General features: G+C 38.9%; 1 protein-coding gene across 4 annotated transcripts in view; it reads right to left on the bottom strand.

Annotated features, from left to right (window-relative positions):
- Positions 1 to 15,857, bottom strand: part of DGLUCY (D-glutamate cyclase) — a 35,005-nt gene that overhangs the window by 4,636 nt on the left and 14,512 nt on the right. For all 4 annotated transcript variants that reach the window (XM_026679183.2, XM_026679181.2, XM_026679182.2 and 1 more), the window contains exons 7-11: positions 12,543 to 12,740; positions 11,698 to 11,958; positions 6,935 to 7,034; positions 5,347 to 5,495; positions 495 to 614 (exon numbers count right to left, since the gene is read on the bottom strand). In XM_026679183.2, the coding sequence (XP_026534968.2) occupies positions 495 to 614; positions 5,347 to 5,495; positions 6,935 to 7,034; positions 11,698 to 11,958; positions 12,543 to 12,740 (828 nt within the window). The remainder of the gene's footprint in view (positions 1 to 494; positions 615 to 5,346; positions 5,496 to 6,934; positions 7,035 to 11,697; positions 11,959 to 12,542; positions 12,741 to 15,857) is intronic.

Here is a 15,857-nt window from a genome sequence, read left to right as displayed (position 1 = left end):
ATGGAGGTAAATTGTTAGTTGGATGTCTAGTTTGATGTCTATGGGGAATCTCAAGTTATTCAGGTGATGGTTGTCCCAAAGATGCTTTTTCAAAAGGCAACTGGAGTTTCTTGTTTTTCTTTGAAGATGTTTCCCTTCTCATCCAAGAAGCTTCTTTAGCTTTGAAGTAAAATGTCTTCGAAGAAAAACAAGAAAGTCCAGTTGCCTCTCGAAAAAGCATTTGGGATTATTTGGGATAATTCTAGTTTGATTTTTTTTTTTACCACGGCTGCCAGTTATATATTCTATTTTGCTATTATGTTTTTAACTGCTGTTAGCTATCCAGAGTCACCATGATAGCACAGCAGGTATCAAATATGACAAATAGATTATTTAGTGATTTAGTTATCTAGGTGATGACTGAATACAATAATCAGAAAAGGCAATGCAGCTTTTGTTTTAGTTTCTTCTTATGATTTTGCACATATACTTTTTTTCGCTTGTTCAAGTCTTACCTGCAACAACTGCAAAATCAGCTTCCACATCACAAGCTATGACATCTCCATTTTTAATGTGCTTCTTTGTGGCTTCTTTTACTTTTCCCATTCCTAATTCATTTCCTCCATCTCCAATACCTAAATTAAAATGGAAAAATTTACATTGGAATATTGCCATACTAGACATAGATTTTGATACCAATGATCCTTATAGAAAATTTGATAAAAAAATAAAAATCAGTGGAACTGTTAATAACCTTTTATTTACAGAACTGTCACAAGCTTACTGTGAACACTTCCCATGAAAACTGCACTCTACATAGGTAACCACTGAAATACCCCAGCTTTATTAAACATACATAATAACATTTGTATTTGCTTTCACAGCTACAAAGAAAGATAATTGAATGAAACATCTTACTGTGGAATTAGACTTCTTCCATTTTTTCTCCATCAATTTTGCCAGGATGACAAAATAATCAAAATCATAAGTGTGATTGAAAACTTGTACTGTTGTCTAAACTGCTGACTTATTAATATCAGCATTTGTGTATGTTTATTCATCTGCAAGTTTAGGTAAATAACTCTCCAATATCAGTACAGTTGGGGCAAATTAGCAGTTTGTTTGTACCTTGCCAAAATGTAACAGCTATTATCTTTAAGGGTTACAAAGTAACCATTATAATAGTTACCTTCTATTCACACAAAACTAACAAAATAGACTTACATGTGTCTATTCTGAAAAAACCTGGCAAAGATCAGTGGAGCTCATTTCTAAGAAGTTAGTATAGGACTGCGCTTAGAAGAACACAAAAAATCCTGCAGCTATTCCAGTAGCATGAATGGATGCCTATTATTTGGGCCTTCTAAAAAAATCACAGAATACATGTTTTCAAACTTGAGCAGGAAATGTTATTGTATGAGAGAAATTCTATTTAAAATACTACCAAGTTATTATTAAGGAGATACTCCATCCCAGCACATTCTAAAACAGGGATCGCCAACCTTTTGGATTTCAGGGACCTCCAAACTCATACTTTTAAATCCCGAGGACCACTAATATGAATTTTTTAAAAAAGCTAATATATTTAATATAATTTTTTATGTTAAATATAAATTTTATATTGTAAAATTTTATATTTATACTGTAAAAGTCTGACTCACAGACGAGCACAAGCCTGATGATGGCAGATGAGATTCTGCCGAAATGTTGCTACAACTTTAAAAGCAGAACTACAATGACGTGGGAAAATACCCGAACAAAGCTGAATACCATACATGTAAGTACCCGCGAAAACTTAAGAAAACATATACACATACACACATACACATACATACATATGCATACATATGCATACATATATATACATATATATACATATACACATACATACATGATACACACACACACTTATTTAATTATAACAAAAATGTAAATGCTTAATGATAACAAAATAAAACGTTCCGGGCTGGAAGCCTCCCCCCACCTGGCACCTTCCAAAGAGACAGAAGAGCGGGTGGGGTGTGTGTGTGTGTGTGTGTCTGAGCTGAGGGGCCTCGGGGCAACTGCCGCTGGGAGAAGAAGAGGCAGAAAGGGGGCTTTGCTCTCCTTGGGGGGCAGCGCCCCTTGGCTGCCACTCCAGGGGCTTCTCAGCAGGCATCTGCCTGCAGAAGGACTGCCACTCTTGGTGATTAATTGGGGGAGGGGAGTGGGACAAAGTGGGAGCTCCTTTCAGATCCCAGGTGGAGGATTGAGAGGCTCAGATCTGCAGCTGAGGAAAAGTGTCACCTGGAGACAGGCAAGGAAAGGTGTCCCTGGGGGCACTTCGCTGCCAAACCCAGCCACAGCCAGTGATTATTTGGGGGGAGAGAAAGCATCTCTCGCATTATCAGGGGAGGAAAGGAGATGAAACAAAGCTCACTCTTTCACTGAGGCCTACAAAACGCCAATCTACCGTGTTCCAGGAGTTCTTCGAAATCATCAAATGCTCCCACTTGCAGGTCCTGTGCCTCTCGGCTCAGGTCCCTGAGATGCACACTCCCACACACGGTGGCGGCGGCAACAAGTCCCCTCCTCCAGTGCCCGCTGTCAGCTCTCCCCATTAGTTTTCTAGCTTTGAATTGCTCCTGGCACTCTCTCTTTCTTCTCCCCCGCCCACGTGCAGGCAGGAAAGGAAAGGGAGACAGAGCCATGCACAGCTCTCTCCTTTTCCAGCCCTTGCTGCCTCTCCCAACACCGAAGCCTCGGAAACACAGGCAAAGCCACCACAGCAGTAGTGCCCTGAGTTGCTTGCTTCTCCACTACTGCCTCCTTCTCCTCCAGCACCACTTCCTTCTCTGGGTAGGGCGATTCTTAACTAACCGAGCATGCTAAGCCAACTCAGGACGCTACTGCTGTGGCGGCTTTGCCTTTGTTTCTGAGGCTTCGATGTTGAGAGAGGCAGCAAGGGCTGGAAAAGGGGAGAGCTGTGCACGGCTCTGTCTCCCTTTCCTTTCCTGCCTGCACGTGGGTGGGGGGGAGGAAAGAGAGAGAGCCGGGAGCAATTCAAAGCTAGAGAACTAATGGGGAAGAGCTGACAGCGGGCGCTGGGGGAGGGCACTGCTGTTGCCGCTGGCGCCGGGTATAGGAGCTGGTTGGCGCGTGCATGTCAGGGACCTCACTCCGAGGTCCATCGGAGAGCTGGGAGGCGCAAGAACTGCATGGCTCAGATTAATTGCTTTTGGGGGCCATTTCTTTTGTGGCCCACCAAAAAATTTCCACGGCCCACCAGTAGGCCGCGGCCCACTAGTTGGCGACCGCTGTTCTAAAATATGCTACTGATACCATTAAACTTTATTACCTAGTTTGGTTAATCATGACACACATGGAGCAATGCATTTTATTTCACTATTGTCCAATTAGCTTTATTGAATTTGCAATTAAAATAGAACTCAAAATTTTTGCAGGCATTGCTTTTGCTGAATACTGTAGCTACAATAGGCATGCAATTTTTATGGATTTATAATTTTTGTACACGTATGTACAAACAAAACTGACCACAAAGCACCTATACTTGTTCACTTATCCTTTCTTTACTTGCCTTCCAGTGCATTGATATACTGAAATAAGATGTCACATCTGCTGTATGTTTGTATGTGCAAACTGGTCATATGTTCCAGGTCTCCCCTTATTTTGAAGAGTACAATTAACATGTTTAAATTATATGTGTCTACTTTCTTCCTAGAATCTAAGCAATCTAACCCATACAGGTAGTCTTCAAGATACAACTGATTACTTAACAGCCATTTGAAGTTACAGCAAACCTCCCAAAAGCTCCATACAACCTTGTTTTGAAAGTTATAGCTCCTGCAGCATCCCTGGGGTCATTTGCCCTTAAGACTGACCAAAAATTTCATTCTGATAGTTATATATATTTCAGAGGTGGTATTCAGCAGGTTCTGACTAGTTCTGGAGAACCGTTAGCGGAAATTTTGAGTAGTTTGGAGAACCGGCAAATACCATGTCTGACTGGCCCTGCCCCCATCTATTCTCTGCCTCCTGAGTCCCAGCTGATCTTTTGTTGCCCTGCACAGGAGAACAGAGCTGGAAAGCAGGTTAGTGGGGTGGGAAGGGAATGGGGATTTTGAAGTAACCTTCCCCCGGGAGTGAGGAGGGAATGGGATTTTGCAGTATCCTTCCCCTGGAGTGGGGTGGGAATGGAAATTTTACAGTATCCTTCCCCTGCCATGCCCACCAAGCCACACCCATGAAGCCATGCCACGCCCACCAAGCCACGCCCACAGAACTGGTAGTAAAAAAATTTGAATACCACACACACACACACACACATTGTTGCAGCTTCCAGAATTGCATCACATGGCTGTGTGATGACGTGATCTGTTCCAGTGCTCTGGAAGGCCTTAGAATTGTTTAAAAGTTAACTGAGGAAAAAGGTGCTTGGCCTAGTGGGGTATGAATTGGGGGGACCCAGTGGAATTGGGTAAAGGCCAATGAGGATCCAAGAGGTGGAAAGCAGAACATAGGGTGTCATGGTGTGTTTGTGTGTGTGTGTATGGAGGAGGCCACAGAAGGTCTGGGACAAGCAGGCCCAAGCCTGCGCTAGGCCTAGAAGGGTCTCCCACCTTGAAGCAACCCATGCTCCATTTAACAACCCTCATGTTAGTTCAATGGCCACATCAGGGAGAGCAGGAATGGAAGTCATTAAGCGAGGCCATTTCACTTAATGGCTATCATGACATGCAACCATAATGGGAAGGCTCAATTATGGAACACATCTGTATGTGTTGCTTCTATGTATATTTTTTTGCCTTGTCTTCATACAAGCAAAGAGCAGGGTTAGAATAAATGCCACATTATTAATATATTTAAAAAACATATCATCATCACCCTCTTTTAACAACCCCATAATCCCTTGGTGGAGTCTGGGCAACTGAATGGAGCTGAATGTTTACTGGCTGGATGCCCTTCCTGTCACCAATGAGGATTTTTTTTCAGCAGATATATTCTCAGTGTGCCCAGAGAGAGAACTATCTGCCTCTACCTAGGATCAAACTTACAGCCTCCTGATTGTGAGGTGAGAGCTCCACCTCTCGCCACCACACCATTCTTAAAAAACATTTCATATTTCAGAAAATTTCAAAGAGCATCAGTAAATAATGATTAATTGGAAATTGGTCTAATAGAAATTCCATGACTGTGAATGTTTGAACCTTAAGAAGCTAAATATTGCTTATCAATTTCAGCACCAATTCTTTTGTCCTACTCAATTATTCCAGTTGCATAATAGACCCTATTCTTAATGTCTCCAGGTGGTTCATAGTAACACTAATACTTTTATCAGATCATTGAAGGAAAATACACATACTGTACCTGTAGTAGTAATTCCTGGGAGAGTTTGTGCAGCTATAAAGAGTTCATCAATGGGATCTACTAAATGCTTAATATTAACTTTCCTTGCATTATAGTAATTGCCATCAGCAGCCATCCCAGCACGTTCTATTGCTATCAAATGATTAAATCTAAAGAAAAAGAATTTAAAAAGAATTAAGATTCAGTTCTAATGCTAATGGTAGCTTGCTGTACCCATCATTACTCATTACTGGAGGCTAAAACATATAAAGAATGGGTCCTGGAATTGGGTATGTTTAGTTTAATGAAAATAAGGAGTAGGGGTGACATGACAGCAATGTTCCGATATCTCAGGGATTTCCACAAAGAAGAGGGGGGTCAACCTATTGTCCAAAGCATCTGAGGGCAGGACAAGAAGCAATGGATGGAAACTAATCAAGGATAGAAGCAACCTAGAACTAAGGAGAAATTTCCCGACAGAACAATTAATCAGTGGAACAACTTGACTCCAGAAGTTGTGAATGCTCTAACACTGGAAGTTTTTAAGAAGAGATTGGACAACCATTTGTCTGAAATGGTATAGAGTTTCCTGCTTAAGCAGTGGGGTTGGACTAGAAGACCTCCAAGATCCCTTCCAACTCTGTTATTCTAAGATTCCATTTACTATCAGGAACCATAAGCAAAGTTCTTTGTTATTTAGTGTCCTCAGCTCTATGTCCTTGAGTTCCTGCTACATCCAAGTTGTTTCAGTTCCTCAATCTATTACTTTAGTCTTCATAATAATATATATATATTTTGGCTAATTCCAACCATTCATAGAATGGTGCTCCCCAACTGACGTGGATTACAGCACCATTTATTCCCAACTATAGCTGGGAGTTAAGCAGGTTGAGGAAATCTGGTTTATAACCTGAGTAAAATTCTTCCCTGCAAATAGGTAATTTTCTTCATTGTCTTTTATGCCCTCTGTTTATTTGTTTCTGTTTTAAGAGAGTATCTGGAGGAAATATACCAGTCTCTTATCTTTGCCAGAGAAAGTTGCAGATTAGACAGGCTCCCAGAGAAAAGTTGCTTTAAAGCACTTTTGGTATTTGAAGTCAACCAAGTTGATATCTAGCTAGCATCTGTGATATTATATGGCCTCAGGAGCCGAGCTTTGTTCCTGTACCCTGTATTAGAGACTCTCTGAGATTGGAATGGGACAACTCACTATGGCCAACTCGCTGCAGCCAGCTCACTATGGCCAACTCGCTGCAGCCAACTCACTATGGCCAACTCGCTGCAGCCAGCTCACTATGGCCAACTCACTGTGGTCAACTCGCTGTGGGACAACGCACCAAGGAACAATTCAATAAATACAAAAATTAAATTAATTCTGACGGAACTGTAGACAATAATAATAAAATAAAGTCAATCCAGAAATACAACAGCTACAATAATTTTGACAAAAACATGGTCACCAAAAATAAAAGTAATTGAATGAAATGATTAATACAGCATTAAATTGTCCTGTGGCGAGTTGGGTGCAGTGAGTTGACTGTGGCAAATTGTCCTAGACCTGTCTGAGATATGTTAAGTTTGGCATTGCTTTGCTTTTGGGGACATATACCTTGGTTTTTCTGGATTCCCATCTTCACATAAGAACTGCAGAGCTGAATCTGGAGAATTGCTTTGGTAGCTGATTACAGGGACAGTTGTTTGCAGTATTTCTAGAATATAGAGAAAAACAAAGGGGGCGTGCATAAGCGTACCTACCATCCCTGTCCTATAGTTTCTTTTATTTTTCTTATATGTACCCATTTCATGTATTCATAACTATGTATATACTTATACCTATTATCTTGTAAGCGACTGACAAATCAAAATAAAATAAATAAATAAATAAATTACTGGGATCATGATATTAATCACGCCATTATTGGGCCTGTGCAGAGGGCTCTTCCAGGCATGCAGGAGCTGCTGTGCCTTCAAGCACCTGCACTTACTTCCCTCCCAAAGGCTGCAGTTTGCTAAAGAGTGCCTCACCAAATAATCTGCACATGCCTGATCACTGTTTCACAATTATTTGTTTTGTCTTCCCAATAGGATCAGTTCTGTGGCTGAAATTTTCAGGACATTCTCCTCTTTTGTAAAATAGGATGAACATAAAGAAAGATATGACTGAGTTGGACCTAAACATGTGGAAATTCTACTGATTTTCTACTGAAGAGTATGAAAATATTTTTTTAACAAAATCTTTCTTAAAACCAAATTATTTCTGTCTTTATACCTTGATTAGATTATTGCCAATTCAGTTGCACAGAATAACTAAATCCCACAAGATAATGGGTGAAACGTTTAACTGCAATATAAGACCCCTTTCCATTTTAAAGTGAAATATTTTGATGGAAAAAATTGTTGTCTTTCTTTCAGGTAAACAAAATACTCACTACAAGAAAGTAAACTTAATTATGTATCCTAAATCCATCCCCAATAACTATTCTATTCTATTCTATTCTATTCTATTCTATTCTATTCTATTCTATTCTATTCTATTCTATTCTATGATTCCACTAACACACTGATCCTTTATTTAACTTATTGATAATGTTAACCATTTCAATTTTTTGATGTTTTAATGTTTTGATTTTAATTATTTCATTTGCTTTTGTGCTACTGTCAACCATTTAGTCATTTGATGGTAAGAGACCTACAAATTTAATAAATGAAGAAAATAAATCACATTATAGTTTACAGTGATAAATGAAGCCAACCTAGTAGATTTACATAAGTATCTCTTGTTTTACATTTTTTTTTTTTTACAAAAACTATCATAAGAATGTAATTTCCTGAAATTTCCGGTTTGTCGGCTTTGTGAGCGGTAGGGATTCGCGAAGCTGCGCGATCCCTGCCGTGCTAGCCGTTTTGGGGCTCCGATCCGAAAGGGTGCGGAGCAAGGCTGCCCTGCAGGGGCAGCTGAAGGTAGGGGATCCGGGAAAGGGTTTGGGGGTGCTGCAGACCCCTCCCTAGCCGGCAGAACCTCCTTTTACCAAGACGGTGCAGCGGCGGTCCGTAATGGCCGCCACAAAGAAGCCAGCAGCTGGGCAAGTATGCGCTGGAGGAAGAGGAGAAAGTTTTTAAAAGTGAAAGTCTTCTTGGTCGACCCAGGACTCTAAGATATATTTAATTTAATTCCTGAAAATGATGGCTTTTGGATGATTCTTTCCACAAGAGAAAATAAGCGGCAATTCTGAGGTGCTGAAAGGAAAGTTTACTCTCCCCGACGGAATTAATAAATGGATATTGAGAAACCTGTTTTTTTCAGGTAAAACTAGCTTTTTGGGATAAGTCGGAAGGAGAGGACAAAAATATATTTATCTGGTTGGATTTTGTTGGAGGAGATGCCTTAAGGATTTGAAAATAGAAATAAAATCTTAATAAGGCTTCAAAACACAGATTTGAATTTTCTTTTTTCCTTTGTCTGATACTACCCCTGGAAGAGAAAGGGGAATTTTGGCTTGGCTTGGATTGATTGAGGATTGTGGACTTTGGGATTGTCTTATTTTTCTTTTGGAATATTTTGGTTGGTGTGAGAAGAAAGAGGGGAAAGAAAAGAAAAGATCTATAATGGCTTTTTCTTTTGAGGAACTGAGGGATGAATATGAGCAAACAAAAGCAGCCTGTAAGCATGGTATGGAAAAAGCTTTTCTTTTTTAGAAATGGCGTTGGTTAACTATGAACAGACAATACAGATGGAAGCTGAAGAACAAGAAGAAGAAGATGAAGACGCCATCTTCAATGAATCCCAAAATTCATCTAAGAAAGAAGGAAGGAAGAAAGCGAGGAAAATGAAGGATTTAAGATCTAAAAAAACATTTAAGAAAGAGAAAAATATGATGCAAAATAAATACAATGATAGCAAACAAGAGAAAAAGGGAATACAACAGAGAAGGGATGCCGGCAAGACAGAGGTTAGAAGAAGGGGGGTAGGAAGATTTGGTGGGGGAAGAAAGAAAGGGGAAAGGCGGAGAAAAGCCACAAAGTTTTAAAATTAGATGGGAAAAGAGGAATCCTTTTTAGGGATAATGGGTAAAGCATAAATTTTTTTAAAAAAGATTCTGCAAGGTACACAAGATGGTATTGTAACATTTGTATTAGAAATAGAAAATTAGAATGGCTTAAGAGTTAATAAGAAATTAAAATGTTGAAATGTTTAATAATGATTGATTTTTAAAATGTAATAAAATACTGAAGGGAAAGGCAATGAGAATGCTATAAGATTTATTATTTAGATTTATTATTTAACTACGTATTTAGGAGGATATTATGTATTTAAACATTTTTGATTTTTTACTCTGTTTTTATTGTTACTAAAAGTAAAAATTAGTAGATAGAATGTACCAAGCAGAATCAAATTGGGTATTAGGTGTTATTTTAAATGTTAATTTAATTAATTTAGGGAGAGGATAGAAAGGCATCATACTCTGATTAGTGATTTCAGGAGAAATTCTTTTTTTTTTTTCATTATAAGGAATGAGATAGAGGGATAATAAAGGATGGGCAAAAGATACAAATATAATGATTTAAATTAAGATGGATTGAATAAGATAGAATTATGAAGAGTGAAATGTGTGGAGAAGTTTATATAGAAGATACAGAATGGTAAATAAAATAAGTAATGATCTGTAAGATGAGCATGAATATAATTAAAGCCCATATAAAGAGAGGTACCTGGGGCCAAGTTACTTTACCAAAAGATTTTTTATATGTATGTTTGTGTCTGTTTATGTTTTTGAGAGTATTGGTGAAACCTTGTAGAAACATAGAAAGAGAGTGATGATAATCAAGTCAGAAAGAAATAGATGAAATAATATAGAAATGTATTGTATAAGATAAGGTTTTATCTGACTTGTTAAATCTATAATGGAAAAAGGTTCAAATATGTAATGGTTGATGATGATTTGTTTGTTTTTTGAAATTAATAAAACTTGCTTAAAAAAAAAAAGAATGTAATTTCCTACCACATTCTAGCAGAATTGTCATAATACATGCATTTGAAAATAACTATTCTAGATTTTAAAACAGGAACATAAAAAAGAAGTCAACAGTAATAAATGAAAATGTACAATGTGGACAGTTTCAATTTTTAAGAAACTGAAACACTCTTTAACACAATCAGGTTATAATTATATAATAATAAAGATGATACAACAGTGGTGGGAACTCATCTCTGGTGGGGATGAGTCTGCCTACTGAGATGAGGTGGAGCAGTTGCTTTTGTGGTGTGGAGACAATAACTTGGTCCTCAACACCAGGGGTCCCCAACCGCCGGTCCGCGGACCGGTACCGGGCCGCGGAACAAGCCTTACTGGGCCGCTGGTTGCTGGCGCCGCCATCTTTTTGGTAAAAAGCAATTTTTCGTCAAAAAGATGGCGGCGCCAGCGCTCGGTGAGCTTTTCCGGGTAGAAAAAGCCCACCAGAAGCGCTGGCGCTGCATTTGACGAAAAATCACTTCCGTGACGCCACCGGAAGTGATTTTTCGTCAAAAAGATGGCGGCGCCCAGCTGACGCCGGAACCGGGTCGGCGCCAGCTGACGCCGGAACCGGGCCGCGGCGTCGAAAAGGTTGGGGATCCCTGCTCAACACCAATAAGACCAAGGAGCTTATAGTGGATTATAGAAGGAACAGATCAGACATCAAGCCCTTGCTTATCAATGGAGATCGAGTAGAGCAAGTGGCCAGTTTTAAGTTTCTGGGTGTTACCATAAAAGAGGACCTGACCTGGGATGCTCACATTGCAGCACTGGTCAAAAGGGCCCAGCAGAGATTATACTACCTGAGACTTCTCAGAAAACAACAACTGAATGAAAAACTGCTGGTGACCTTCTACCGCTGCACCATAGAGAGCATTTTAACTTACTCCACCTCTGTATGGTTTGCCAATTGCACAGGGGCAGATAGGAAAGCACTCCAGAGGGTTAACGCCATTGCCCAGAAGATCATTGGTTGCCCTCTCCCCTCTTTGGAAGAGCTTTATAGCTCCTGCTGCCTTAAGAAAGTTCAAAACATTCTCAAAGATCCATCTCATCCTGGGAACCCTTTTTTTGAACTATTACCATCTGGCAGATGGTACAGAATAATAAAAACAAGCACAAATAGGCTGAAAAACAGCTTCTATCCCAGGGCAGTCGCTCTTTGGAATTCTACTGTACAGTGCAGTGCTGGTGTGGTGTTGGGGATTTTCGGTTCAATGTGTGGAGGGTGAAGAATGTGTGTTTGTGTTTATTTTCATAGTCATGATGTGCAATGAAGATGGTATTTGATTTCATTGTATGAGGTGCAATGACAATAAAGTAAGTAAAAGTAAAGTAAACTAAATAAGCCATGTCATACCTTGCTCAACAGCTTCCTTGATAATCTTCCTATTTAAATCAAGAGCTCTTTGATCAGTTACTATAGCTACATTTTTTCCCATGGCTTTCAAGAGTGCTGCCATTGCAATGGCTCCAGGTGGCCCATCATTTTCTTCAGGTGGTTCATAATTGAAATGGGTGGGAAATCCTGTAGTAATCAATACCGATTTTGCATGGGAAAGCGACAGGCATGCCTTCAGAAGTTCACCTTGAGAAAACAGATGTTTCACACCTCTGTTCCCTAAGCATGGAAAATACAAATATTTTAAACTAAGAACATCCTGAAGATAGTGGCTTGTCATAGGCCTTTATTTAAAAATAAAACTAGTTTGTTTTGATTGCTGAGAGATAAAAAATCTTAAAGCTGACAGATGCATTGGCTAACAGTATTAGGAAATGAGATAGGAGAAAAGATCTTAGAGCTGCTATACCAGATTTTTCTTCCTGCCTGAACACGCAAATAGCTTGGTACCTATTATTCTCAGAAAATGTATTTGTTTTGGCTTCCCTCTGATTTTTTTTATTTCTTCAAAACAACATTTGATACATCATTCATTTATATTCTATAGAAAGTCTCTGCAAAGTTGAAGTACAAGTTAAGTATTAAATGATTTAATACTTAATAACTTACTTTAATAACTTAAATGATGGCCTATCGCTAAATTAACCATAAAGGGGTAGTTTGGAAATAAATGGATACATTAGAGATAGGATTTTTTTATTCAATTTTTCCTTTTGACAAGATTGCTGTGGAAAATTATACAGAGACCACTTTTTCTAGTAAACCTTTTAGACTCATAACATGGTTGCATTTTTTTCTCTTACCTGGATCTCTCGCTATTATATTTTCTAAGCATCTAATTTTCTTTATAGCTGCTGTTGAAGCAATGCTATAATGCAAAGGATCCTGAGAAATACAGTAGACATCAGGGAGATCTTTATCATTACCGGATGCATTATCTTCAACTTCCAAATCAGTGATAAACATACAACCAGGTGAATGGGTAAAAGCCAGTGGAGCTTCTGGAAAATAAAGAGAACCTCAATAAGCAGTGTACAGCAGGCATGAAGGCCTTTCTATCTGGAAGGAGTTTGAGCACATGAATTTTGAGGAAATGGACAGAGTTCTCAGAGCTCTTAGTGCAACCACCTATAGCAGTGATGGATAACCTTTTTGTTGTCACGTGCCAAAAGTGCATGCATGCGTGCATGTGCTCACGTGCCTGCACCCATAATGCAATGCATGCACAACCACTCCTGTGCTCCCCCCATCTCCTGCACATGCACGTGCGACCACCCTGAGCCCCCACCGGCCCCCTGCGCATGCATGCGCGTCTTCTGCAAGTGCCTGATCCCCCACGCATCTGTGGCAGATACTCAAAAATCAGCTGTCTGATGGGAGGCTTGCACGCATGCGCAGTGGAACTGAGCTGGGGCAACGGCTTGCGTGCCAGCAGAGATAGCTCTGTGTATCACTTCTGGCACACAAGCCATAGGTTCACCATCACGGACCTATAGATTATGTCCCTTCTGCTTGGGATAAAATAGTGAATTTATCCTTGAATGAAGGGTGATCTTTTTTGCTCTGAAAATACAGTGATGCACTTTCTCCTTAAGAAACTATAGCTGGTCCCCAAAATACTGGACAACATTTATCTTGTAATCAACCTCTGCTTTGGAGGAAAGGATATGGAAAAAGTGGTGTGCAAGAAGAGCGGGCCATGAAGGAAAATATAATAAATGGAATATCAACAGAATATAAAAGTGGGTGTCCAGAAAAAAAAGAACAAATACATGATTATCTTACTACTGCCTACTCTATAGCTGGTAGAGTCTGATAGCACCTTTTCCAGCTAACATATTTATTAAAAGGTGTAAATTTTCATGAGTTGCCACTTATTTCATCAGATACACAAAGTGTCTAGGCTGATATAGTTTTAAAGTGGGATGAGGTGGGGAGAGAAGGTGGGAGAAAAGGCAGATGAAAATAGGTTGGTTATGCAGATGAAGGTTACATGTGATAAAAAATTACAAGTACTTTATCAATGAACTATTACAGATAGTCCTCAACTTCCAACATTTCATTCAGTGACTATTCAAAGTTACAATGGCACTGAAAAAAATGATTTATGACTTTTTCACACTTATGACCATTGCAGCATCCCCAAGGTCACGTGATCAAAATTCAGATGCTTGGCAACTGACTCTTATTTATGACAGTTGCAGTATCCTGGGGACATGTGATCACCTTTTGCAATTTTCTGACCAGCAAAGTCAATGGGGAAACCAGATTCACTTAACTGTGATACTAACTTAGCTGCTGCAGTGATTCACTTAACAACTGTGGCAACATAAATTTTGGACTCAAGTGCGGTCGTAAGTTGAGGACTACTGTACAGTTGTTACAAACTTTTTTGTTTTGTCTAGACCTTCTGAGATTGGCTGAAACCTTTTGATGTATTGACACTTCAACCATTTCTCATTTGAAAGATAGACTGTTAAAGTCCCACTTTTCAAAACAGTCGCTTTGAGGTCTGTTATGGTGCGTCCCGGGAGGCTAAAACAATCTGATAATACTTTGTCCTTGTTTTGAGTCCTAATATCAAACGTGTCCCCATTAATGCTCTTGCACAAAGTTGGCTCTCTTTGTACTATATGGAATCCAGAGGGACATTGCCGGCAGATGATGGTAGGTTATCATGTAAGAGGAAGGGGTGGTGAAGGAGCCTGTAATTGAACATATCCAAGCCACTCTGTGCATATGATGCAATGTGCTGCAGCTCATGAATTAGCTTATTTTCTAATAAACTTTGTTAATTTGAAAAAATGCTGCCAGACTTCTGATTCTTTAGTTTAAATCTCCAGAACCAAATGCAAAGAATTATAAAGGAGCTAGCTAATAGCCTAGCTAGCCAAACTTTTATTAGCAAACTACAGAACAATCAGACTTTCATAGATAACTGAGAAGAATCACCTTGAATTGCAAGATGGGCAGCAAATAAATATGATGCTAGATAGATAGTTGCTAAATAGATGATAAGATGGATAGATAGATAGAATTGCAAGATGGGCAGCAAATAAATATGATGCTAGATAGATAGATGCTAAATAGATGATAAGATGGATAGATAGATAGATAGATAGATAGATAGATAGATAGATAGATAGATAGATAGATAGATAGATAGATAGATAGATAGATAGATAGATAGATAGATAGATAGATATATGGATGGATGGATAGGTATAGATAGACCTGATCTATAAGAACCATGAAAACCAAGAATTAATTATCAAATATCAACCTGAATTTGTCAAGAATATACCTTGCTACATTATTCATGTGTATCATGTAATTTTCTCAGCAGAATGTAAAGATGTTAAAATCATAATATACTTCAGCAAAGCATTTGATACACTACATGGTGATTAGCAGCTTTGTATAGACTGGTTGGCATGACAAGTAGATATTTAGCTAGCTCAATATTCTATTCCAAGGCTGTTCATCAATGGTTCCTTATCACATCGGTGAGATAACAAGTCCTGGCTCATCTACTCTTAACTATTTCATTAATGATTTTGATGATGAATTATAAGGAATGCTCATAAATTTGCAGATGATGACCAGCTGGGTGGGATAGCTTATTTTCTAAAAGATAGAAACACAGTAATAGTGTTTAATCAAAATCTCAAAAAAAATGTTCATAATTTTTATTAAGAAATTTTAGACTGCATGAATATAATTTCCAAATAATAGGAAATAACCATTGCACTCTGTTCTGGTGTGATAAAGGTTTTTTAAAAAACATATCACAACTAAGTGGATCTCAGGTAAATATCTGCCTTACTCTCATCATGGCAGGATACACAGAAAAAAGAAATGTAATTCTTCAACGCTTAGCATGTAATAAGAATCTTCATCATTATTTTACAGAACTATTCTGTGCATGATTAAGGGAAAATGATAGCTTTCTGGAAAAAAATTCTGCAAGGTTAAGTTCAAGGCAACACCCCCCCACCAAGATGGATTATCAGAGTTTTTGGTTCTTTTATGTAGGTTATATTTTAAAATTCAGACACATGAGAAAGCAGGATTTAATGCAGAAGACCTTGAGGCTTGGAAAAAAACAAAAGCAATTG

The sequence above is a fragment of the Notechis scutatus genome, chromosome 1 (genome assembly GCF_049901735.1).
Source record: "Notechis scutatus isolate UNSWTSFEM ecotype Mainland chromosome 1, rNotScu1.2, whole genome shotgun sequence".
Lineage (NCBI taxonomy): Eukaryota > Metazoa > Chordata > Lepidosauria > Squamata > Elapidae > Notechis > Notechis scutatus.
This window is presented reverse-complemented; position numbering and strand designations above follow the sequence as displayed.